Source organism: Arachis hypogaea, chromosome 18 (assembly GCF_003086295.3).
Source record: "Arachis hypogaea cultivar Tifrunner chromosome 18, arahy.Tifrunner.gnm2.J5K5, whole genome shotgun sequence".
Taxonomy (NCBI): Eukaryota; Viridiplantae; Streptophyta; class Magnoliopsida; order Fabales; family Fabaceae; genus Arachis; species Arachis hypogaea.
This window is the reverse complement of record NC_092053.1, coordinates 25,723,884-25,748,587: the sequence shown is the minus strand read 5'-3', so window position 1 is coordinate 25,748,587 and position 24,704 is coordinate 25,723,884. Positions and strand designations below refer to the sequence as shown.

At 37.9% G+C, this 24,704-nt stretch overlaps 1 protein-coding gene across 1 annotated transcript; it reads right to left on the bottom strand.

Annotated features, from left to right (window-relative positions):
• Positions 1-12,552: 12,552 nt before the first annotated feature.
• LOC112769803 (uncharacterized) lies at positions 12,553-13,554 on the bottom strand. Its single transcript, XM_025814268.1, has one exon. It carries the CDS (start codon positions 13,552-13,554, stop codon positions 12,553-12,555), a length of 1,002 nt encoding a protein of 333 aa, XP_025670053.1.
• Between the last annotated feature and the right edge of the window lie 11,150 nt (positions 13,555-24,704).

The following is a 24,704-nucleotide window of genomic DNA, read 5'->3' as shown; positions in this document are numbered from 1 at the left end:
TAAAAATATAATAAAAACTAACTAAAATATACTAAAAACATACTAAAAACAGTGCCAAGAAGCGTATAAATTATCCGCTCATCACAACACCAAACTTAAATTATTGCTTGTCCCCAAGCAACTGAAAATCAAATAGGATAAAAAGAAGAGAATATACAATGAATTCCAAAAACATCTATGAAGATCAGTATTAATTAGGTGAGCGGGGCTTTTAGCTTTTTGCCTCTGAACAGTTTTGGCATCTCACTTTATCCTTTGAAGTTCAGAATGATTGGCTTCTATAGGAACTCAGAATCCTGATAGTGTTATTGATTCTCCTAGTTAAGTATGTCGATTCTTGAACACAGCTACTTTATGAGTCTTGGCCGTGACCCTAAGCATTTTGTTTTCCAGTGTTACCACCGGATACATAAATGCTACAGACACATAACTGGGTGAACCTTTTCAGATTGTGACTTAGCTTTGCTAAAGTCCCCAGAGCTCTTAAGCACACTCTTTTTTGCTTTGGACCACGACTTTAACCGCTCAGTCTCAAGTTTTCACTTGACACCTTCACGCCACAAGCACATGGTTAGGGACAGCTTGGTTTAGCCGCTTAGGCCAGGATTTTATTCCTGAGGGCCCTCCTATCCACTGATGCTCAAAGCCTTGGATCCTTTTTATTACCCTTGTCTTTTGGTTTAAAGGGCTATTGGCTTCTTCTGCTTGCTTTTTCTTTTTTTTTCTTCTCTTTTTTTTTCTATTCACTGCTTTTTCTTGCTTCAAGAATCAATTTTTTTTATTTTTCAGATTATCAATAACACTTCTCCTTTTCCATCATTCTTTCAAGAGCCAACAATTTTAACATTCATAAACAACAAATTCAAACATATGCACTGTTCAAGCATTCATTCAGAAAACAAGAGTATTGCCACCACATCAAAATAATTAAACTGTTTTAAAATTTGAAATTCATGTACTTCTTTTTATTTTTCAATTAAAAACACTTTTTTTTTAAGAAAGGTGATGGATTCATAGGACATTCATAGCTTTAAGACATAAACTTTAAATTTTATTAATCATGGAATGACAATAAGACTCAAAAATAAATATAAGAGCAAACTAATAATAATAGAAGACAGAAAAGTAAAAAAAATAGAAAAATAAATGACTCTTAAAATAGACTCTTAATAATAAAGGTTATCATATATTTAGGACTCAACAACCTTGATCTTGAGAAGTGGATGCTCCCTCAATCTGTGGGGTGCTTGGTCCTTCAAGGGAGAGCTTCTGGCGCTTCAGCTCCTGTAGCTCACGCCCCTGCTTCTCCTGTTCCTTAAGCTTGGGTAGGCCAGTTTGGCTTCAGTGGAGTTCTTGTTTGCAATTGTGTAAATCTCACAAGAAATTAGATGATGAATCTCCACTTTTTTTCCAAGCATAATACAATGAATCATCACTGCTCTTTTGACAGTGACCTCAGAGCGGTTGCTAGTGGGCAATATAGAACGCCCAATGAAGTCCAACCAGCCTCTTGCAACTGGTTTGAGATCTCCCTTCTTGAGTTGGTTTGGGACACCTTTTGAATTGGTTATCCACTTAGTTCCAGGGAGGCATATGTCCTCTAGAACTTGATCCAATCCCTTATCTACTCTCACCATTCTCCTATTAAAGGATTCTGGATCATCTTGTAGTTGAGGCAGTTTGAAGACCTCTCTTATTTTGTCCAGATGGAAGTAAATAAGCCTCCCTCTGAGCATGGTTCAGTAGGTATGAAAGGCGGTTCCAGTTATTCTCTGCTTATCTGTTAGCCATAGATTTGAGTAGAATTCCTGAACCATGTTTCTTCTAACCTTTTTTTCAGGATTAGCTAGAATTTCCCATCCTCTGTTTCGAATTTGCTCTTGGATCTCCGGATATTCATCTTCTTTCAGATTGAATTTAACTTCCGGGATCACTTACCTCAGACCCATTATTTTGTGGTAATGGTCTGCATGTTCTTTGGTTAGGAACCTCTCTTGATTCCAAAGACTCTTTGGAGTATTCTCTTTCTTGCCTCTTGATTTGGTTTGCTTTCCCTTAGGTGCCATGATCTTGATGAGTCTTTGCTCAGTGATCACGGAAAAACACACCAAACTTAGAGGTTTGCTTGCCCTCAAGCAAAAGAAAAGAAAGGGGAGAGAGATGAGAAGAGGCAAATTCGAATGGTGGAGAGGAGGGGATGGCCGAATGTGTATTTATAAGAGGAGGGGGGATTTCGAAAATTTTAAGAGAGATATGCCATAGAGATATGATTGGTGGAAGAAAATAAAATCATGATATGAGAAAGATGAGATTTTCAATTGAAAAAGATATAAAGAGGTTAAATCTGATAATTTGGTTATGCATCTAAGAAATAAGAGATGATATGATGAGTTTGAAAAGATTTGAAAAGAAATTGAAAAGATACTTGAGTTTTTGAAGAAGATTTGGGATGGATTTGAAAGAAAATTGAAAAAGAGATTTAGAGAATTATTGAATTTTTGAAAATTGAGGGTGAATAATGAAAGTTTGAAACATGTTTATGCAGAAAATTATGAGTTAAAACATGAAAATTTGAAAAAAATTTGAATTTAGAAACAAAATCTCCTCCCCCTGCCTTTCTAGCGTTAAACGCCCAGAATGGTATCCATTCTGGCGTTTAACGCCCAATTGTTGGCCATTATGGGCGTTTAACGCCCAGCCAGGTACCCTGGCTGGCGTTAAACGCCAAAAACCCCTTTATCACTGGGCGTTTTGCTGAACGCCCAGGATGCTGCAATTCTGGCGTTAAACGCCCAGAATGGTGCCAATTCTAGCGTTTAACGTCCAAAATGGTACCTTTACTGGCGTTAAACACCCAGAATGGTACCCATTCTGGCGTTTAACGCCCAAAATGCCCTTTGCTGGCGTTTTCTTGTCAGCAAGCTCCTTTTCTCTGCTTTTTGCATTGAATCCTTCTGTAACGCTGTGAATTCCTTCAATTTTGATAATTAACCTTTGAAGAAAGGGTATATCAAATTTCTACAAGTATTATTTAAAACAAATAACTTGCTAATGGCTGGGTTGCCTCCCAGCAAGCGCTTCTTTATTGTCTTTAGCTGGACCTTTACTGAGCTTCATTCAAGCCTCAGTTTTGAGCATTCTTGCTCAAAATTGCTTTCAAGATAATGTTTGATTCTTTGTCCATTAACAATGAACTTTTTGTCAGAATCAATATCTTGAAGCTCAACATATCCATATGGTGACACTCCTGTAATCACATATGGTCCCCTCCACCGGGATTTTAATTTCCCGGGGAATAATCTGAGCCTAGAGTTGAACAGCAAAACTTTTTGTCCTAGCTCAAAGACTCTTGATGACAATTTCTTGTCATGCCACTTTTTTTGCTTTTTCCTTATAAATTTTTGCATTTTCAAAAGCATTGAGTCTGAACTCCTCTAGCTCATTTAGCTAGAGCAATCTTTTCTCACCAGCTAACTTAGCATCCAGGTTTAGGAATCTGGTTGCCCGGTAGGCTTTATGTTCCAGTTCCACGGGCAGATGACAGGTCTTGCCATACACAAGCTGGTATGGAGAGGTTCCTATAGGAGTCTTGAATGCTGTTCTGTATGCCCACAGAGCATCATCTAAGCTCTTTGCCCAATCCTTTCTACGGGTAATTACAGTCCGTTCCAGGATTCTTTTTAGCTCTCTATTAGAGACTTCAGCCTGCCCATTTATCTGTGGATGATACGGAGTTACTACTTTGTGGCTAATTCCATATCGGACCATGGCAGAGTAAAGCTGTTTGTTGCAGAAATGGGTGCCTCCATCACTGATTAGTACTCTGGGAACACCAAATCTGCTGAAAATATGTTTCTGAAGGAACTTCAACACAGTCTTGGTATCATTAGTGGGTGTGGCAATTGCCTTCACCCATTTAGATACGTAGTCTACTGCCACCAGAATGTAAGTGTTTGAGTATGATGGTGGGAAAGGACCCATGAAGTCAATACCCCATACATCAAACAACTCAATCTCTAAGATCCCTTGTTGAGGCATGGCGTAACCATGAGGGAAGTTGCCAGCTCTTTGGCAACTGTCACAGTTACGCACAAACTCTCGGGCATCTCTATAGAGAGTAGGCCAGTAGAAGCCACATTGGAGGACTTTAGTGGCTGTGCGCTCACTTCCGAAATGTCCTCCATACTGTGATCCATGGCAATGCCACAGGATCTTCTGTGCCTCCTCTCTAGGGACGCATCTGCGGATCATTCCCTCTGCACATCTCTTAAAGAGATATGGTTCATCCCACAAGTAGTACTTTGCATCAGAAATTAATTTTTTCTTTTGCACCCTGCTGTACTCTTGGGGTATGAACCTCACAGCTTTATAATTTGCAATGTCTGCAAACCATGGTGCTTCCTGAATGGCAAAGAGTTGCTCATCTGGAAAGGTCTCAGAGATTTCAGTAGAAGGGAGGGACGCCCCAGCTACTGGTTTTATCCAGGACAGGTGATCAGCTACCTAGTTCTCTGTCCATTTTCTATTTTTTATTTCTATATCAAACTCTTGCAGAAGCAACACCCATCTTATGAGCCTGGGTTTTGAATCCTGCTTTGTGAGTAAATATTTAAGAGCAGCATGGTCAGTGTACACAATCACTTTTGATCCTACTAAATAGGATCTAAACTTGTCAATGGCATAAACCACTGCTAGCAGCTCTTTTTCTGTGGTTGTGTAATTCTTTTGTGCATTATTTAGAACATGACTGGCATAGTAAATGACGTGTAGAAGCTTGTTATGCCTTTGTCCCAACACTGCACCAATGGCATGGTCACTGGCATCACACATTAATTCGAATGGTAATGTCTAGTCAGGTGCAGAGATGAGTGGTGCTATGATCAGCTTGGCTTTCAGGGTTTCAAACGCCTACAGACACTCTGTGTCAAACACAAATGGCGTGTCAGCAGCTAGCAGGTTGCTTAGAGGTTTTGCAATTTTTGAAAAATCCTTTATAAACCTCCTATAGAATCCTGCATGCCCCAGAAAGCTTCTGATTGCCTTAACATTGGCAGGTGGTGGTAATTTTTCAATTGCCTCCACTTTAGCTTGATCCACTTCTATTCCCTTGTTTGAAATTTTATGCCCAAGGACAATTCCCTCAGTCACCATAAAGTGACATTTTTCCCAGTTTAAAACTAGGATGATCTCTTGGCATCTTTTCAGAACAAGTGCTAAATGGTCAAGACAGGAGCTGAATAAGTCTCCAAATACTGAAAAGTCATCCATGAAGACTTCCAAAAATTTTTTCACCATATCAGAGAAAATAGAGAGCATGCATCTCTGAAAGGTTGCAGGTGCATTGCACAAACCAAAAGGCATCCTTCTGTAGGCAAATACTCCAGAAGGACATGTGAATGCTGTTTTCTCTTGATCCTGAGGGTCTACTGCAATTTGGTTGTAGCCTGAATATCCATCCAAAAAGCAGTAATAGTCATGACCTGCTAGTCTCTCTAGCATCTGGTCTATGAATGATAAAGGGAAATGATCCTTTCTGGTGGCTGTATTGAGCCTTCTGTAGTCAATACACATATGCCACCCTGTAACTGTTCTTGTAGGAACCAATTCATTCTTTTCATTATGAACCACTGTCATGCCTCCCTTTTTAGGTACAACTTGGACAGGGCTTACCCAGGGGCTATCAAAAATAGGATAAATAATCCCAGCCTCTAGTAACTTAGTGACCTCTTTCTGCACCACCTCCTTCATGGATAGATTTAGCCGCCTTTGTGGTTGAACCACTGGCTTAGCATCATTCTCCAATAGGATCTTGTGCATGCATCTTGTTGGGCTAATGCCCTTAAGATCACTTATGGACCACCTAAGAGTTGTCTTGTGTGTTCTTAGCACTTGAATTAGTGCTTTCTCTTCCTGTGGATTTAAAGCAGAGCTTGTGATCACTGGAAAAGTGTCACCTTCTCCCAGAAATGCATATTTTAGGGATGGTGGTAGTGGTTTGAGCTCGGGTTTAGGAGGCTTATCCTCTTCCTGAGGAATTTTCTGAGGTTCTTTTATTTCCTCTGATTCCTCCAGACCATGCTTAACATCTTTAAAGATGTCCTCTAGCTCTGATTCAAGACTTTCAGCCATATTGATCTCTTCCACCAAAGAGTCAATAATATCAGTGCTTATGTAGTCATCTGATGTGTCTGGATGCTGCATAGCTTTGACAGCATTTAACTTGAACTCATCCTCATTGACTCTCAGGGTTACTTCCCCCTTTTGTACATCAATAAGAGTTCGTCCAGTTGCTAGGAAAGGTCTTCCTAAAATGAGAGTTGCACTCTTGTGCTCCTCCATTTCCAGCACTACAAAGTCAGTGGGAAAGGCAAATGGACCAACCTTGACAATCATGTCCTCAATTATGCCTGATGGATATTTAATGGAGCCATCAGCAAGTTGAAGACATATCCGGGTTGGTTTGACTTCTTCAGTCAAGCCAAGCTTTCTGATAGTGGATGCAGGTATTAGGTTTATACTTGCTCCAAGGTCACATAGAGCTGTCTTGGTGCAAGCACCCTCTAATGTGCATGGTATCATAAATCTTCCTGGATCTTGAAGCTTCTCTAGTAAGCTTTTCAGAATGACTGCATTGCATTCTTCAGTGAGAAACACCTTTTCAGTTTCTCTCCAATCCTTCTTATGACTTAAGATCTCTTTCATGAACTTAGCATTAGAGGGTATTTGCTCAAGTGCCTCTGCAAATGGGATCTTTATCTCAAGAGTCCTGAGATAGTCTGCAAAGCGGGCAAATTGTTTATCCTGCTCCGCTTGGCAGAGTTTCTGAGGATAAGGCATCTTGGCTTTATATTCTTCAACCTTAGTTGCTGCAGGTTTATTTTCTACAGAGGTGGTTAGAGAAGCCTTCTTAGAGGGGTTACTATCAGCACTTGCAGGTGTCTGATCCCTCACTGGCGTTTGAACGCCAGTACTGGGCAGGGAATGGGCGTTTAACGCCAGCTTCCCACCCTTTTCTAGCGTTTGAACGCCAGAACTGGGCAAGGAATGGGTGTTCAACGCCAACTTTTCTCCCTTTTCTGGCATTTGAACGCCATAATTATTCCTCTCTGGGCTCTTGCTGTCCTCAGAGGGATTTTGGGTAGTGGTTTGGTCATCCTCTGTTAGTTGTCCCTTTCTTGGCTTTCTGTTACTTTGAGCTGATTTATTCAATGTCTTTCTGCTCCTTAATTGGACAGCTTGGCATTCTTCTGTTATCTGTTTAGATAGCTGCTGTCTTGTCTGATTCAATTGTGCTTCCATATTCTTATTAGAATTTTTAGTGTCTTGGAGCATCTCTTTAAATTCTGATAATTGTTTTGTCATAAGGAGTAATTGCTGATTAAGTTCAATAATCTGTTCTTGAGGATCAGGGTCAGTTGTTACTGCCCTAGCTTCTTCCTTTATGGAGGACTACTCACTACTAGAGTACAAGTGTTGATTTCTAGCAACCGTATCTATAAGTTCTTGAGCCTCTTCAATCGTCTTTCTCATGTGTATAGATCCACCAGCTGAGTGGTCTAGAGACATCTGAGCTTTTTCTGTAAGTCCATAGTAGAAGATGTCTAACTGTACCCACTCTGAAAACATTTCAGAGGGGCATTTTCTTAGCATCCCTCTGTACCTCTCCCAGGCATTATAAAGGAATTCATTATCCTCTTGTCTAAAGCCTTGGATGTCCAGCCTTAGCTGTGTCATCCTTTTTGGAAGGTAAAATTGATTCAGGAATTTGTCTGATAACTGTCTCCATATTTTTATGCTTGCTGTGGGTTGGTTATTTAACCACCTCTTAGCTTGATCTTTTACAGCAAATGGAAATAGTAATAATCTGTAGACATTCTGATCCACTTCTTTATCACGTACTATGTCAGCAATTTGTAAGAACTGTGCCAGAAACTCAGTAGGTTCTTCCTGTGGAAGACCGGAATACTGGTAATTTTGCTGCACCATGATAATGAGCTGAGGATTTAGCTCAAAACTGCTTGCTTGGATGGGAGGTATACAAATGCTACTCCCATATGCAGCTGTAATGGGGTTAGCATATGACCCCAGAGTCCTTCTGGACTGTTCACTTCCACTTAGGTCCATGATGGAGAAAGGGAGATGATGTGGATTGTAAATAAAATATAATTTTTTTGTTTTTATTTTATTTTAATTAAAATTAACCGAATAAAATAAAAAAATGAAATAAACAAAAAATAAAATAAAGATTTCAAAAATTAAGAGAAAAAGTAAAAAGATAAATAATTCGAATGCTAAAATGGCTAATTACTTAAAAAGATTTGAAAAATTCTGGGTATGGTTTTCGAAAATTAGAAGAAAATGAAATAAAAGCAAATTGAAAACTAAATTAATTAATTAAATAAAAAGATTTTGGGATTAGCAATCAAAAAGATATGATTAAAAATTATTTTGAAGAAGATATGATTGAGAAGATATGATTGCAAATTAAAAAAAAAATATGATTAAAAGATATGATTGAAGAAATTAAAAAGATTTGATTTTTGAAAAAGATTTGAAAAGATCAATTTTTGAAATTAGAATTTTGACTTGACTAAAAAAAAGGATATGATTTTGAAAATCTTTGACTAATCTAATGCAAAATTTCGAAATTTATGAGTAAAATAAGGAAAAGATATTTTTTGATTTTTGAATTTTAATGAGGAAAGAGAAAAACAACAAAATGACACTAAACTTAGAAATTGTTAAAATTTAATCATGAAAGAGTTAGACCATATATATATATTGGGACTCTTAAGTCAAATAATTCATGGTAATAACATTTAAAATATAAAGTAGATCACTTTATTATTTTATAGATTTATTTAAAATATATATTAAATTTAAATATCTAACCTGTTTTTACAAATATAAAAATCAACAATTAATAGAAATAAATCTATTACAAAAATTCTAATAAATTAAATTTATTATAACAAAATAATAATCAAATATATTGATAATAATGTAATAATAAATTTTTAATGAAATATTAAATACATATTTTTATACGCACTTAGTGATTGGTGACTACTTTTTACTATACATGTTGTTATTGTCGTTACATTTAACTATAAATTATGAAACACATCTCGATATAAGATATGAATTCTATACGATATTAATATGGAGAATTAAAGATAGAATAATTTTAAGAAAAGACAAAACATGATATGTTACAACGTATTGTTTTGTCGATTTTTAGCAAATCGATGGTGGTTCGATATCTAATAGTCTGGGAGCGAAACCTACTCCTTTTTTGCAGGTATCAGTCTTTCATAAGTGCATCAAAGTGTCTCGAATTAGACGAGTATTAAAATAAAAAGTAAATTTGAATTTGTAAAGAATAAAAGGAATGAAAAATAAAAAATTCGAAAGGTAAATTAGCTGAAATTGAAAAGGGTTACTTGAAATTTAAAGAAAGCAGTAAAAATGCCTCCGACTGAGTCAAAGGACTTTGGACATAGAAAAAAAAAACTAGAATGTAAAATAAATTCAAAAGTTCAAACATTGCTTGAGATGTAAATTTGCTTGAAAGATAAATTTTGCAGAAATTGTAAAAGGAAAGTAAAACATGTGGAAGGAACCCTACAGAGAATTGACTCGAAGCAGACTCAGAAAGTTACTGGGATGTGAGTGTGCGTTAGTAATTTCTGAAGCAAAGTTCCATCCCTTATTTCCTAAAGCTTTCTAATATTTATAGTCTGCTTCTGTAACCGATCATTAATCGCATGATGATGTCTTGTATGCGCACTCCCAGATAACTGGTGCACGAAATCACAGTTACACTTTTGCAATTCCGCACAACTAACCAGCAAGTGCACTGGGTCGTCCAAGTAATACCTTACGTGAGTAAGGGTCGATCCCACGAAGATTGTCGGCTTGAAGCAAGCTATGGTTATCTTGTAACTCTTGGTCAGGATATCAATAATTCTCAGATTTAATTGTAAAAAGTAAAAGAACATGAAATAAATACTTGTTTTGCAGTAATGGAGAACAGGTTGAGGTTTTGGAGATGCTCTGTCCCCTGAATCTCTGCTTTTCTACTATCTTCTTCTTCACACACGCAAGGCTCCTTCCATGGCAAGCTTTATGTTGGGCATCACCGTTGTCAATGGCTACTTCCCGTCCTCTCAGTGAAAATGTTCCAAATGCGCTGTCACCGCACGGCTAATCATCTGTCGGTTCTCGATCATGTTGGAATAGGATCCATTGATCCTTTTGCGTCTGTCACACGCCCAACAATCGCGAGTTTGAAGCTCGTCACAATCATCCCTTCCCAGATCCTACTCGGAATACCACAGAAAGGGTTTAGACTTTCCGGATCTCAAGAATGACCGCCAATAATTCTAGCCTATACCACGAAAGTTTCAATCTTAGATTAGAAACCCAAGAGATACACATTCAAGCTTGATTGCATGTAGAACGGAAGTGGTTGTCAGGCACGCGTTCATAGGTGAGAATGATGATGAGTGTCACGGATCATCACATTCATCAGGTTGAAGTGCGAATGAATATCTTAGAATAGAAGCAAGCATGATAGAATGGAAAACAGTAGTAATTGCATTAATTTATCGAAACACAGCAGAGCTCCTCACCCCCAACAATGGGGTTCAGAGACTCATGTCGTAGAAGATACAATATGAAACGTGTAAAGTGTCATGAGGTACAAGATGAATTACTAAAAGTAGTTTTTATAGTAAACTAGTGACCTAGGGTTATAGAAAATGAGTAAGCTAGGGTGTTTAGTGTAAAAATCCACTTCCGGGGCCCACTTGGTGTGTGCTTGGGCTGAGCATTGAAGCTTTCATGTGTAGAGACTTTTCTTGGAGTTAAACGCCAGGTTTTGTGCCAGTTTGGGCATTTAACTCCAGCTTTTATGCCAGTTCTGGCGTTAAACGTCAAAATTCTTGAGCTGACTTGGAATGCCGATTTGGACCATTAAATCTTGGGCAAAGTATGGACTATTATATATTGCTGGAAAGCCCAAGATGTCTACTTTCCAACGCAATTGAGACCGCACCAATTTGGCTTCTGTAGCTCCAGGAAATCCACTTCGAGTGTAGTAGGGAGGTCAGAATCCAATAGCATCTGCAGTCCTTTTTCAGCCTCTGAATCAGATTTTTGCTCAGGTCCCTCAATTTTAGCCAGAAAATACCTGAAATCACAGAAAAATACACAAAATCATAGTAAAGTCTAGAAAAGTAAATTTTAAATAAAAACTAATAAAAATATAATAAAAACTAACTAAAATATACTAAAAACATACTAAAAACAGTGCCAAAAAGCGTATAAATTATCCGCTCATCAATAACCGTTCCTGCTCTTTTGCTAATAAGCGTTATCCATAAATTCATCACATGGTGAAAACCTTCAACTTCTCACCTCAACATAACCGTCCGATTTTCCTTTCGAACTCCTATTCGATTCCTCAACTCATAGTTATCAGAACCGAACTGGTAATCAACCCGGTCATATGACCGGGTCACCGAGTTACTGGTTCAATTGGTGGGTCACTAATTTACCCAGTTAACCCGGTCATAACTAAAAAAATATAAAATTATATTAATAAAATTGAAATAATGTCTTAAAACTTAAAATGCAAGTCTTACAAACATTAATAATCAAATATCAAGTCTTAAACATAACTAATAATCTAAAAGAAGAGTTAATAAACTAGTTTCTAGTATAAAATATGTTCTTAATTTAAATTAACAAGAGCAAGTTAAAGATAACACAATCATTAAATCAAGTCCAAGGGGTGAGCTCGAAGTCGGCATCAACATCTTCCATAGCATTGTTACTTGGTCCATCATTATCTTGGTCATCTTCCAAATTTAATTAATCTAAATTTGAGTATTTTTGACAAATCAATATCAAGAATAATTCGTAATTGCAACTGACAATTAAAATATTCAAGCAATTGAAGAATTTACCAAGATCATCCAAAGCTGGTTGAACGGCAGTGAATCTTCCAATATCCAATCTGAATGGTCATCAAATGTATCAAGACAAATTGAATCATAGCTTTGCTTTCTCATTAGATTCCTATGTTATCAAGTTATGTAATTACTAAACTAAAATAGATTAAATTTTAATGAACAATACTTTTTAAAATTAGATAAATAATTATAGAAGATACCTTTGTTATAGCCTCAAATTATAATGAACGAAAACAAGATCATTAAGCTTTTGATGTTCTAACCGATTCCTCTTCTTTGTGTGGACGTGTTCAAAAATACTCCAATTTCGCTCACAACCAGAAGAACTACAAGTTTGACTTAAAACACAAATGACTAACTTTTGTAAATTTGGTGCTCCAGTTTCAAAATCATCTTCAGCACTAGAATATATTCTATTCTCACTTGTCAACTTAGTATTCAATTCTAGATCATCATATGAATATTTCTCAATTACATTTAGTAGGCCAGAAGTGGTTTGCTTATATTTTTCAAATTTAGCAGTGTTGAATCGAAAAGCAGGGTTTAACCAATAGCCAGCAGCATGAAGATTTTTTTAAAGTTGTGAATCCCAACGAGTATCCAAAATCTTCAAGTAAGGCTCCACAATCTTCTTTCTTCGTCGAAACCTCTTCACCATTTCTTCTCTAGCCATATTAAAAGCTTGATAAAGAAAACCCATTGCAGCTTTATCTTCACTATCCACAATACGAAGCACACGAACAAGTGGCTCAGTAAGCTTGACAACATCTGTACATTGATTCCAAAATTTAGAGTCTAAAACTTGATCCACAAATGTTTTAGCTTTAGCTTCTTTGGAGTAGGCTGAGATTGTCCATTCTTTAGAAGTTACCATAGCTCTTAATGCATCTTTTTGAGCCAGAATACTTTGCAAAGCTATGAAATTGGTAGCAAAGCGAGTTGGAGCTGGACGAAGTATTTCTCGTCCACCGGTAAACTTCCTCATAAGATATAGTGGATGATAATGATTATATATGTATTTAGTAATCTTTGAAGCATGTGAAACTGTCTCACTGACTTCATTCAACTTTCCAATATCTTGCAACATCAAATTAATACAATGCGCAGCACAAGGAGACCAATACAATTTAGGGAATTCAGCTTCCAACAACCTTCCAGCAGCAACATAATTTACAGCATTGTCCGTCACTATGTGAACAATATTTTCAGGACCGACAAAGTTGACAACATCCTTAAAAAGCTTAAACAATAATTCAGCAGTCTTGGAGGCATGAGAAGCATCAACATACTTTAGGAAGATAGTTCCTTTAGGACAATAAACCAAGAAGTTAATTAAAGTGTGCCTACAACGATTAGTCCATCCATCAGCCATGATAGTACATCCAGTTCGCTTCCAAATTTCACGATACTGTTCAATCATCTTTTTCACATCCTCCACCAACTTACTCAACAAATACCCACGAACTCTACCAAAGTTTGGATCTTTATATCCTGCACCCATGTTTGCAATAGCATCAATCATTAGTTGGTAATATGCTGAATTAACTGCATTAAATGGCACAGAAGCATCAACCATCCACTTTGCAATGGCAATGTTACATTTTTCCACAATTTCTTTACTTTGCAATACACTTTTTATCGTTGGTTGGGCTCCAGGTGTTGTTGAAGATGAAAAAAAAGTCTCTATTCCAGTAGTTTTTTTCCTTTCCTAGCTGCAGGTGGTGGCAACCTTGTCCTTGAATGTTAGAGTTGTTGATGCCGTACTTCAAGCTCTTCCATTCTATCAAATCCTCTTTCAACATCATCACATGCTCCATAACTTTCTGCATAATTTTCTTGAGTTTTCCTTTTCTTATTCATAAATTCTTCAATATTTTGCCCAAATTGATGAGCAACAGCAGGTGGAACCTTTTTGCACTTCTCAACATCTCCTCCTTTTCCAGCCAAGTGATACTTAAATCGATTAATCCTACCTCCCCTAACAGGTTTGTCACAATATATGCATATCATAGTAATTTTTCCTGTTTTTTCCACAATTTGTTTACAATGACCCCAAGCTGGATCAGTATTTCCTCTATTATTATAAACTCTTTTAGTGGTAAGATCAGGGGTAGGAGTTGCTAATGATGCTTGTTTTTGAGATGGTGGCATTTCTGATGGTGTTTGAGATGAAGCCAATTTTAAAATTCTAGCAAAGAAACCAAAAATATTTTCAGCAACAAAGGATTTGCTTAAATCAGTTTTTAAGCAACACAACAACCACCACCATTTTACCAAAGTTCCCTGATTCAACTAACAGCAACTCTAAACAAACCAGCAATAAACAACAATAGCTCTAAAAAAATCACAGTAAAATACAATAGTAATTAGCAGCAACCAGCAACAATTCAACATTTCAACAGATTTTAACCAGCAAAAATACAATTCCAGAACAATTTTAACTAAAATTAAAGAATAAATTTAACTAATATATCAGTCAGATTTTAACTAATATACCAATTCAAGAACAGATTTTAACTAATATACCAACCAGCAACCAGCAACAATACAATTCAAGAACAATTTTAACTAATATATCAACAGATTCCAATTCCATAACAATAGTCAATAGGTCAATAACAGAGGCACTGACCTGAGGGAGCATAGGCTCTGAGCTTTCTGACGACCAGGTGAGGCACCGACGACAAAGGACAGAAGCAAAAGCAGCAAAGTAGAAGTAGAAGAAGCACAACCCACAAACGACCAATATAACAACGAACACGGTGAGGTGAGGGGAGAAGCAGTGACGGCTGGGAGAAGTAACGACGCCGCGGAGAGTGACGACGAGGGTGACGGACAGACGGAGAGACAAAGTTGGCTGAGGGGGGTATTGGCGGTGACTGGTGACTTCGGCGGTGACTGATGAGGCCGATTGATGAACTCAGTCTCAGACACTCACTCAACTCTCAAGAGATCTGTCTCAGATGCCATTAGGGAGATCAGAGATGTGAGGCAATGGCCAATGGGGGAAGGGTGGATAGCCTAGGGTTTCATTTCACTTTCAACGAAAAGGGGGGGGATAGTAGAACGACGTCGTTTAGGAAAAGAAAAAAAATGCACCACCCAGACCGGGTCAAATAACCCGTCCGGGTCACCAGTTTTTATCAAAACCCGCCGGGTTGAACCGGGTCGAGCCGGATTTGATAACTATGCCTCAACTGAATACTTATTCGATTTACAAAAATGACTAAATCGAATTCATGTAGAATAACTCCCAATAAATGTCTGCACACGTGTCATTTTGACCTTTATTCTCATCCTAACATCCGTTCGAAACTTTGAATCGGCTTGTCCTAGTCGAAAATATTTCTCGATTAACAAATTGCCCCATTGGATTAATGTGTTTGTCTTCAAAATTGTTTTTGGAAGACGAAACACTTAATCCTAATTCAAACTTCAATCTCCTGAATCAGTAATAATTACCATTTAACTTCCCCATTAATACTAACCCGTTTGACACGTTTCCTGTGACTTGCGCTTTATCTCTCCACCACTTTGCCTTCTTTGCAAAGTTACCTCCTTTCTCTTTGAACTCCATCTGCGATAACAGCTACAGTGAAACTCCCTTTAAATTCGACGCTTCCGCCTTTGTTAGACTTTCTCGAACCCTTATTCTCTCAATTTCTCTTGCATCCATATTTCTTATACAACTTCTATTCTCCAATCTTTATTCCTCTTTGCTCTGCAATGGCTGCTTCATCATCTTATGCCGCTGCCCAAGAGAAAGGCAAAGGCCCCATGATTGATTCACCAGCACCTCTAGCTCTTCATGTGTTAAATCAAGTCAACGACGAAGTCATTGACGACCCATAGCTTCAAACCAATGATCCCAGAATCTTAATTCCCTTACGGTAGGTGGAGACGTCCAATGTTTCATTGGACCTATCGAAACCCTGGAAAGGGCAAACAAGAAATTACCTTTCTTCCCTAGTGCTCAAGGGGAGGATTTATTGATCAACCAAGACCTCGATATCTCCTTCTTCATCAACCAAAAACCCTTCAGGAAGAACCCAAAGATCAACCCTCGAGGGACTTACTTCACAGCCTGGTATGAGTGCCTTGCTCCCACAAAAAGAGCCGCTTGGGGGGCTCTTGGGATCCAGGACCTTCTAAGACTCTCCCATTTCTCACATTCAACGCTCCATTGGATGATTGGAGCCGTAACCTTCTTTTGGAATAGGACTACCAACAATTTTCACCTTCCTTTTGGAATGATCGGTATGTCTCTCCTGGACGTAGCCGCTATTATAGGACTTCCAATAAGTCCTCCAGATTTCACCTCTGACATGCAGCCCAGACAACAATACAACATTGCCCCCACAACTTCTTATAGTGATTTTATTGCTCATCACATAGGTAAAGAGGGCACTGCTATTACAGATGATGAACATGTAGCCTTTTTATTTTTTTGGCTAAATGCAATCGTCTTCTGCTCCTGAAGTGTCCAGATGTCAAAGTTTTTCCTTCCTCTGACTGCTCTGCTTCATGAAGGAAATAATCTCAATTTGGCCAAACTTTTTCTAGGGCATATTTTTGAAGAGCCTGGTCAGTTTGTAAATTGTCTCCGAAACAATTATTTAATCATCACAGGTAGCCCTCTCTGGCTTCTCCAACTATGGCTCAATTCCATTTTTGAAAAATATATGATCAAACCTGGAGGTGGTGCTACCGATAAACAGCACATCGAAGGCTTCTGATTTGCCAATTTCAAGCCAAACTTCCTAGACACGCAATCGGATGAAGACCAATTTTGCGCTGTTTTCTCCCTCTTCCATTCCTGTAAAGACTTTTACAATGAAAACCTCAATTTCGCCCTATTTTTACGTCGAAATTGTGGTCCTGCGTGGCTTGAGCGCTTACTCTTTCCAAATGATGCTGAAGAAAATGAACTTGCAAATCGAAGTTGTGCGAATTTTTTGGCTGTTCAAGTGTTTCCTACAAGGCTACCCCAGCACAAAAAAGAAAGGTTTAAAGTGAATTTGTACGTCCCTCATTTCACATCCAGACAACTGGGCTTCTCACAAGCTATCCCAACTCCACTCACTCGAAACAATAAGCCATTTTTCCATATCACTCTGACTTCACAAAGAGAACTTGATGTCTGTCTCTTGAAAAATCAACAACAGAGAGAGTATTTTAACTACCTTGTTTATGATCGAAGTTTATATATCACCAAATCTTGCTTCGAATGGTGCACTGCTTACTACTCTAGGTACAATCGTTCCTTAGAAGAAATTAAGCATTTTGCTGTTCGAACGGCCCCTGCTGCTGAGGATTCTCCTAAAAGACCTAAAAAAAGAAAGGCTGACACCACAACCTCCTCACGACAACCGCAACGAAAGAGTCGAAGGACTCCCACAAGAACTTCCAGAAGGGTAACTATTCTCTACTTATACACATGCACTTCAAACTGAAATATTTTGAAAATCACATTTACTTAACAACTCTTAATTTCAATCTTTCATCAGTTACAGTTGCAACAGTCGAGCGAAAGATCTTCTGAAGATAGTGAACCATCTATGCAGAACATCCTTGCTGTTTTCTCCCAATCAGAGGATACAGTTGACTCAGATTTAGGTCTTCAATTGGTTCGAAGAATAAGACCCATTCATGTAACCTTTTACCATTTTCACATATTTTTCAATTTAGTCAAAATAAATCTTGATTTACTGCATATCACATTTCAGCCCACTACTGCTGCTCAATTGATCACCTCACCACCGGCACTTGATCAACAACATCAACAACAACAACAAGACACAAGGCAATCCACATCCCACTCATCAATCCAGGTTATAGGATCCGTTCAGCCTCTCCAAGTCGCGTTTCCACCTCCCACTGGGTCATAGGTGGTTGATCTAACAACAGAGCATACCCAAAACTCACCAACGTGAACTTTGAGTACTGAAGATACCTCTCCAATTATTTAGGCTGCACCTTCGTCCGAATTCCAAGTAACCCCTGATTCTGACTCCCAATCTCGAGTTGCTGAGACTACTGGTCCTAAATCGGATTCTCCATCGAGAGTCCTGGAAACCTTTCCTTCTCCTCAAAGAACCTCCAGTCCTCCTCAACAAACTGAATTTCAAACACCCCTTAGTCAAGGATCTGGAAATTTGGGTATTTCTACTGAACCTACAAGTGCCACTTTGGCCAACCTGATTTCCATCCTAAATCAAGCTATCCAAGAAGATGAAGTGCCTATTCCTGCCCCTGTACTCCTTGGTCCTTCTACATATGGTCCTTCATTCGAGCTGAATGTTAATACTCGAGAACAACTTCTATCACTCCTCAAACTCTTGGACCATTCACCTACTGACTGGATTAATGATGCAGCCCTTAACAAGCTTTTGTCCGATCTTTTGAGCTCTGCTTTTGAACTTCCAGCTCCTACTCAACATTCTGCCATAGTCCATCAATTCAAACAAATTTCCAACAATAGTGTAGCTACCCAGAACAAGCTTCAAAAAATCAAAAACGAAGAAGCTAAGATCAAAATTGAGACAGAAGGCTATACTGCAGCCCTTCAATCGATCAAAGGTTCCCGTAAAAAATTCGATTTGAGAATCTCTCAGGCTATTTCTGTTCAAGCTCATTATGATAAGGAAGAGATAAAACTTAAAGTTGAATTGGCCCAGATTAATGAAAAACTTGCCAAAATTCGCAAAAGAAGAGCTGATATAGCCACACCTCTGGCCACTGCCCAGCAAGAACAACAACAACTCATCCAAGAAATTGTTTCTATTGAGACCAAACAAGAAGAATGTGGAAAATAAATTTACAAGGTCCAATACGAAAAATTTAGGCATGCTGAGGCACTTTCAGTTCTGAAAAATGAAAGGGTAAAGGTATGCTAAGGCACTTTCAATGGCGCCTCATATTTCTTCTCCTTAGATTTTAGTATTTGTAATGGTCTTCCTTTCTTTCGGACTTATGCATTTTGACTTTAATTTAGCAAACAATAATATTGCTTTAAATACTTTCCATTAATCGAGCTAATTATATTTCTTGACTCGATATCCTTGATCCTATATGCATTCCCCGAATACAATCCTATCACTTGAAAATGACCTTCCCAAGTATGTGACCATTTACCAAGAATTCTCGATTTTTTTTCCATTGGCAAAATAACTTTTAAAACCAACTCGCCTATACTAAAACACTTCTCTTTTATTCAACGATTATAATTTCGAGCAACACTTTCTTTTTATCGAATCATATTCTCCAATGCCAATATTCGCTCTGAGTCTAATTCATTTAACTCATTAAACATAGCATTCCAATAATCATCAACTGGCAAGTCATTCTGTTTTGATACCCTCAAAGTATTCAAATTGATTTCCAATGGGAGCACAGCATCATGGCCATAAACTAATTTATAAGGCGACGTACCTGTCGACCCTCTTGGTGAATTTCGATAAGTCCATAGTACTTGACTTAACGTTTCATGCCAAGTTCGAGGTCTACTTCCAATTTGCTTTTTAATCAAGCCTATCAGAATTTTATTTACTGCCTCAACTTACCCATTGGCCTGTGCATAATAGGGGGTTGAAGTAACCATATTGATATTTCTCGAAGCTGCAAAATTCTTGATGCGCTGACCAGTAAACATAGTCCCTTGATCAGTGCTCAATGTTTGAGGAATCTCAAATCGATGGATTATATGTTCCTCAATAAATCTATTATTTCATTTTGACCTAATTCTATTAAAGGAACTGCTTCAACTTACTTTGTGAAATAATCAATTACAACCAAAATAAATTTATGATGTTTCGATAAAGGAGGGTGAATCAAACCAATTAGATCTAAAGCCCAACCTCTAAACGGCCATGGCTTTATGATCGAATGCAACTCAGATGCTAGGATCTGTTGTATCGAACTATGTTTTTGACACTCCTGACACGCCTTTGCATATTCGATACAATCTTTAATCATAGATGGCCAGTACACATGATTGCGATATAATACCCATTTTATCTTTTTCCAGCGTGATGAGCACCACATATCCCTTTGTGGAATTCACCCAAAGCAATGTCTTTATCATCTTGGCCTAAACATCTCAATAGACTTCCATTGATTCCTTTCTTATACAACTCATCAGCCATTAAGACAAAATTTATTACTTGCAATTTTACCTTTTTATCGACTGCAATACTGGGATTCTTTAAATACTCAGCAATAGGCTTTCTCCAATCATTATCTTCTCATTCATATATACACAAAGCCTCCCTTTCATCCGCAGGCACTAAAATTTGATGGATACTAGCTAATTTTGTCAAAGTTTCTGGGCAGACTTTATGTCTCGAAGCAATTTGGGCTAACTCATTAGCAATCTCATTATGAATCCTTGGAATGTGAACCAAAGAAACTTTTCAAAAAGAAGTTAACAACTCCCGAGCCGTTGTTAAATATTTTTGCAACTTCTCATTATTGCATTTAAACTCCTTCGATAACTGCTTTAAAACTAACTGAGAATCACCTAGGAATTGGACTTCCAAAGCCCCTTTATCGATCAATATTTCAAGATCAAAAAGTTAAAGATTCATACTCTGCCATATTATTCGAGCAAGGATACTTTAGCTCAAACAAAAACTCTGATGGAATCCCTTCTGGTGAGATAATAAGAATTCCAACCCCTGCACCATCTTTGTGCTTCGATCCATCAAAATACAACTTCCAATAATCGACTTTAATGTCGAGTACATTTGCCCCCTGGTCATTCAGATTATTCGAATTATCAACGAGAAAATCTGTAATGACTTGGCCTTTCACAGCTTTGGCCGGGACATATTGTACATCGAATTCGGTCAAAGCTAGCATCTATTTTCCTAAACGGCCTCGTAACATCGGAGAACTCAACATATATTTGACGAGATCAGTTTGTGCTACAACTTTTACCAATTTAGCAACCATATAACACTTTAATTTCATACAAGCATAATACAAAGATAAACGCAACTTCTCTGTCGGGGAATACCTTGTCTCAATATCAGTCAATACTCGACTAAGGTAATAAACCGCCCGTTCATTTTTTATTCTCATCATCTTGGGCTAACATACACCCAATGGTGTTTTCAGATGCTGCAATGTACAATTTTAAAGGCTCGTATGGACGAAAATTCGCCATAATCGGAGCCTTGGACAAATAAGCTTTTATTGAATCAAATGCCTGTTGATGCTCATCTGTCCATTCAAAGTGTGAATCATTCTTTAGTTTTACTAAAGGTACAAACACTCGAGTTCGACCAGAAAGATTTGAAATAAACCTTCGAAGATAATTCACCTTTCCTAGGAAAGATTGCACTTCTTTTTTCGATCTAGGTGCAGAGAACGCTAATATTGCATCAGCTTTGCTCTTATCGATTGTAATTCCTTTTTTATGAACGACAAAACCTAGGAAATTTCCAGCCGATACACTAAAAGCACATTTCAAAGGATTCATTTTTAACCCTTTCTTCCTCATAGTGACAAACGCTCTCCTTAAGTGATCAATATGTTGATCCACCGAAATCGATTTGACCATAACATCATCAATATATACCTCCATAAATCTCCCAATATACTCATGGAATATAGCATTCATTACTCGCTGATAAGTTGCACTAGCATTTTTCAAACCAAAAGGCATAACCACCCACTCATAAGTGCCTAATGGCCCGGGATAACGAAAAGCAGTTTTGGACACATCATCCTCTGCAATGAAGATTTGGTTATAACCTGAATAACCGTCCATAAAACTCAAAATTTTATTTTCCGCTACAGAATCGATTAACATGTCTGTAATTGGCATAAAATACTCATATTTCGGTGTAGCATTATTCAAGTCTCGAAAGTCAATGCACACCCTTAACTTTCCATCTTTCTTCATCACAGGAACAATATTCGAAACCCATTCAACATAACGTGTGGTTCGAATAAACTTTACTTTGATCAACCGTTCTATTTCTTTCTTAATCTTTTGATTGATTTCTGGAGCAAAATGTCGAGGAGTTTGCTTTACAGGTCGAGCATTTGGTTTCAATGCTAATCGATGTTCTACAAAAGAATGCTCGAGACTAGGCATTTCATGATAATCCCAAGCAAAACAATCTTTGAATTCATATAAAAGATGGAAAAGTTCAGATCGAAAAGGATCAACAAGATCTTTACAAATATAAGTGATTCAAACATCATCAAGAAACCCTAAATTAATTTCTTCTAGGGGATCTTGAGATTCAAACCCTTTGAAGTGATCCTCATCTTTTACTGAATATTTTTCTAAACCCAAAGATTCTAAATCATAGATGCAATCAAAAGAGAGATCAACAGATTCATTATAGACAGAACGAATTCAATCTTTTGCTGGATTAACAACAGCTTTATTTTCAACAAAATGGAATTTTGCTATTAAATCAGCAGTTTGAAATGAAATATCATTCGTATTACATAAGAGAAACAAACTTAAACCATGACTAAACTCGATTGAAGTCATCGAGTTGTTATAATTAAGAAAAGAACTTACATTTCTAAATGATTCTACTTCATCAGAGAAACCACCTTTATTTTCTACAGAAGGAAAATGACTTAAATAATTATTTAAAGTTACCAGTTAGTCAGAGACATCTCGAACCTGGTCCATCGAACAATATGTCAAACAACCCTTAAGATAGACAATCCCAACCAGTTGGGCTCACATCCAGATGTGGATAGCACAACTTCACGGTTAAACCTTCCAAAGACAAGTAGCAACCTTCGCAATTATAGGAATTCAATGCCCTGTCAACATTCAAAGGCTTCAGTTTTGGGTTATACATCTTGAAATCGACATGCAGTTGTTCGACATAAAGATTCGAATCTGCCTTAACATCTTCTAGCTTGCCATCCTCTGTCCAAAGAAGTAGACTTTGATGTACAGTAGATGGTATGGCTCCAACTCCGTGAATCCAATCTCGACCCAATAAAGCATTATAACTTGCTTTCGATGGTACCACCATGAACACAGTGTTTCGTTCGGATGATCTCACCTTTACTCCCAAAGTAACAAGACCTTTTTCTTGGGTCGAAGAACCTCTAAAGTCTGTCACAGTAATATTAGTGGGAACCAGGTCATCAAGATTCTTCCCTACCTTCATCAGCATCCTCTCTGGTAAGAGACTTATTGCTGCTCCACCATCAATCAAGACTATTTACTTTAATTCCACTCAAAGTAGTGGTGATATGGAGTGGGCGGAGATAAGATTTCTGTTTTTCAGTAGGCCTCATGAAATAACCCGGTTCATCCCCGTATCGGATGAAGGAGAAAGCTTCTTCGGCCTGCATATCATAATCTTCTTCTGGATCCCCTTCATATTCCCCCAAATACTCGGTTGGAATAATCGAAATAGTTCCAACCATTTCGTTATCTCCTTCTTCAAACTATTCTTCATCCAAATTAATCTCTTTGCCTTTATCAGCTTCTAAAGAATGAGCTATTGTCTTACCTTTCTCCATCTTTGCAGGAGATGAAATTCCCTTTGGGCATGTCTCTCCATCAGAAGGAAAAATAATTCCGGAATGCACCGAAGGCGTTGCCCCCTTGCTTCTATCTGCTTGAGGCTTTATGTTTTGATTAAGATTCCTTCTACTTCTACCCCTTGGGTATCCTCTGGCTCAACCACGGTGATAAGGGTACTGGTTTCGAGGTGGTCCTCGATGTCCCCACTGTGGGTTTCGTCGATAAAGAGCATCCCGATTCTGGAATTCTTGACAATTCCAAATTCATTGCACACCTATAGCCTGGGAACGGCTCAATGGCGCAACCACATTTGTTTGAGGAGCTTTGGAACTTTGCTCCTCTATACGCCGAATTGGTTGTCTTTGACGAGCTTGCTCTTCTCTATGAGCTAACTCCTTCTTCATCCTCTTTTTCTCAAAAATTGCTGCAGCTTCATCATCGAATACAAAATTACATCGTGGACATAAAGACATGTCCCGATCCTTGATCTTTTGTTGTACCAAAAAATCTAGCAGGCTATCTCCTGCTTGAGGATATATTGATCGAACCTGTGACTCGAAATCATCCAGAGCCTCATCGAAGTCATAAGATATACTCACCATATTCACTCCGAACTATGGTTCAACAAAACTAGCATCAGCATTGAAAGGATCAACATCAACTTTAATTTCCTTCATCCCATCGTCAAACTTCAATCGTCCCTCCATTATAGCCTCCTGAATTAAGTCCCTGAAACAAACACAACTATTAGTCGAATGACTGGTTGCTTGGTGAAACTTGCAATAAGGTTTTCCTTTTAAATCTTTCACCGAAAGTAAAGTTCTACCCTCGGGCAGAATTAATTGTTTATCTTTAAGCAACACGTCAAAAATCTGATCAAATTTCGAAATATCAAAACTATACTTTTTCCCACTCTTCAGTTTTGAATGATTCGACTTTTCATTACTAGAAAGCTTTTTAAGTAAAGAGCAAACATATGGAGGACCCTTCTTAAGTTCAGCCAAATCGACCTCTGTCTCAAGATCGAGTTCCTCCTCAGAGGACTCCGTAGTCACATAGGCAACTTTCTCCTTTCGAGCAAAAGACTTGCTCTTTAACTTCTGCTCACTCCTATGTTTCTCCTTTTCTTTTTTCATAAGTTCAACCTGACGAACCCTTTCGGCCAAATGGGCTAAATCAGGGATGTGAACATTGACTAATTTTCGACGCATATA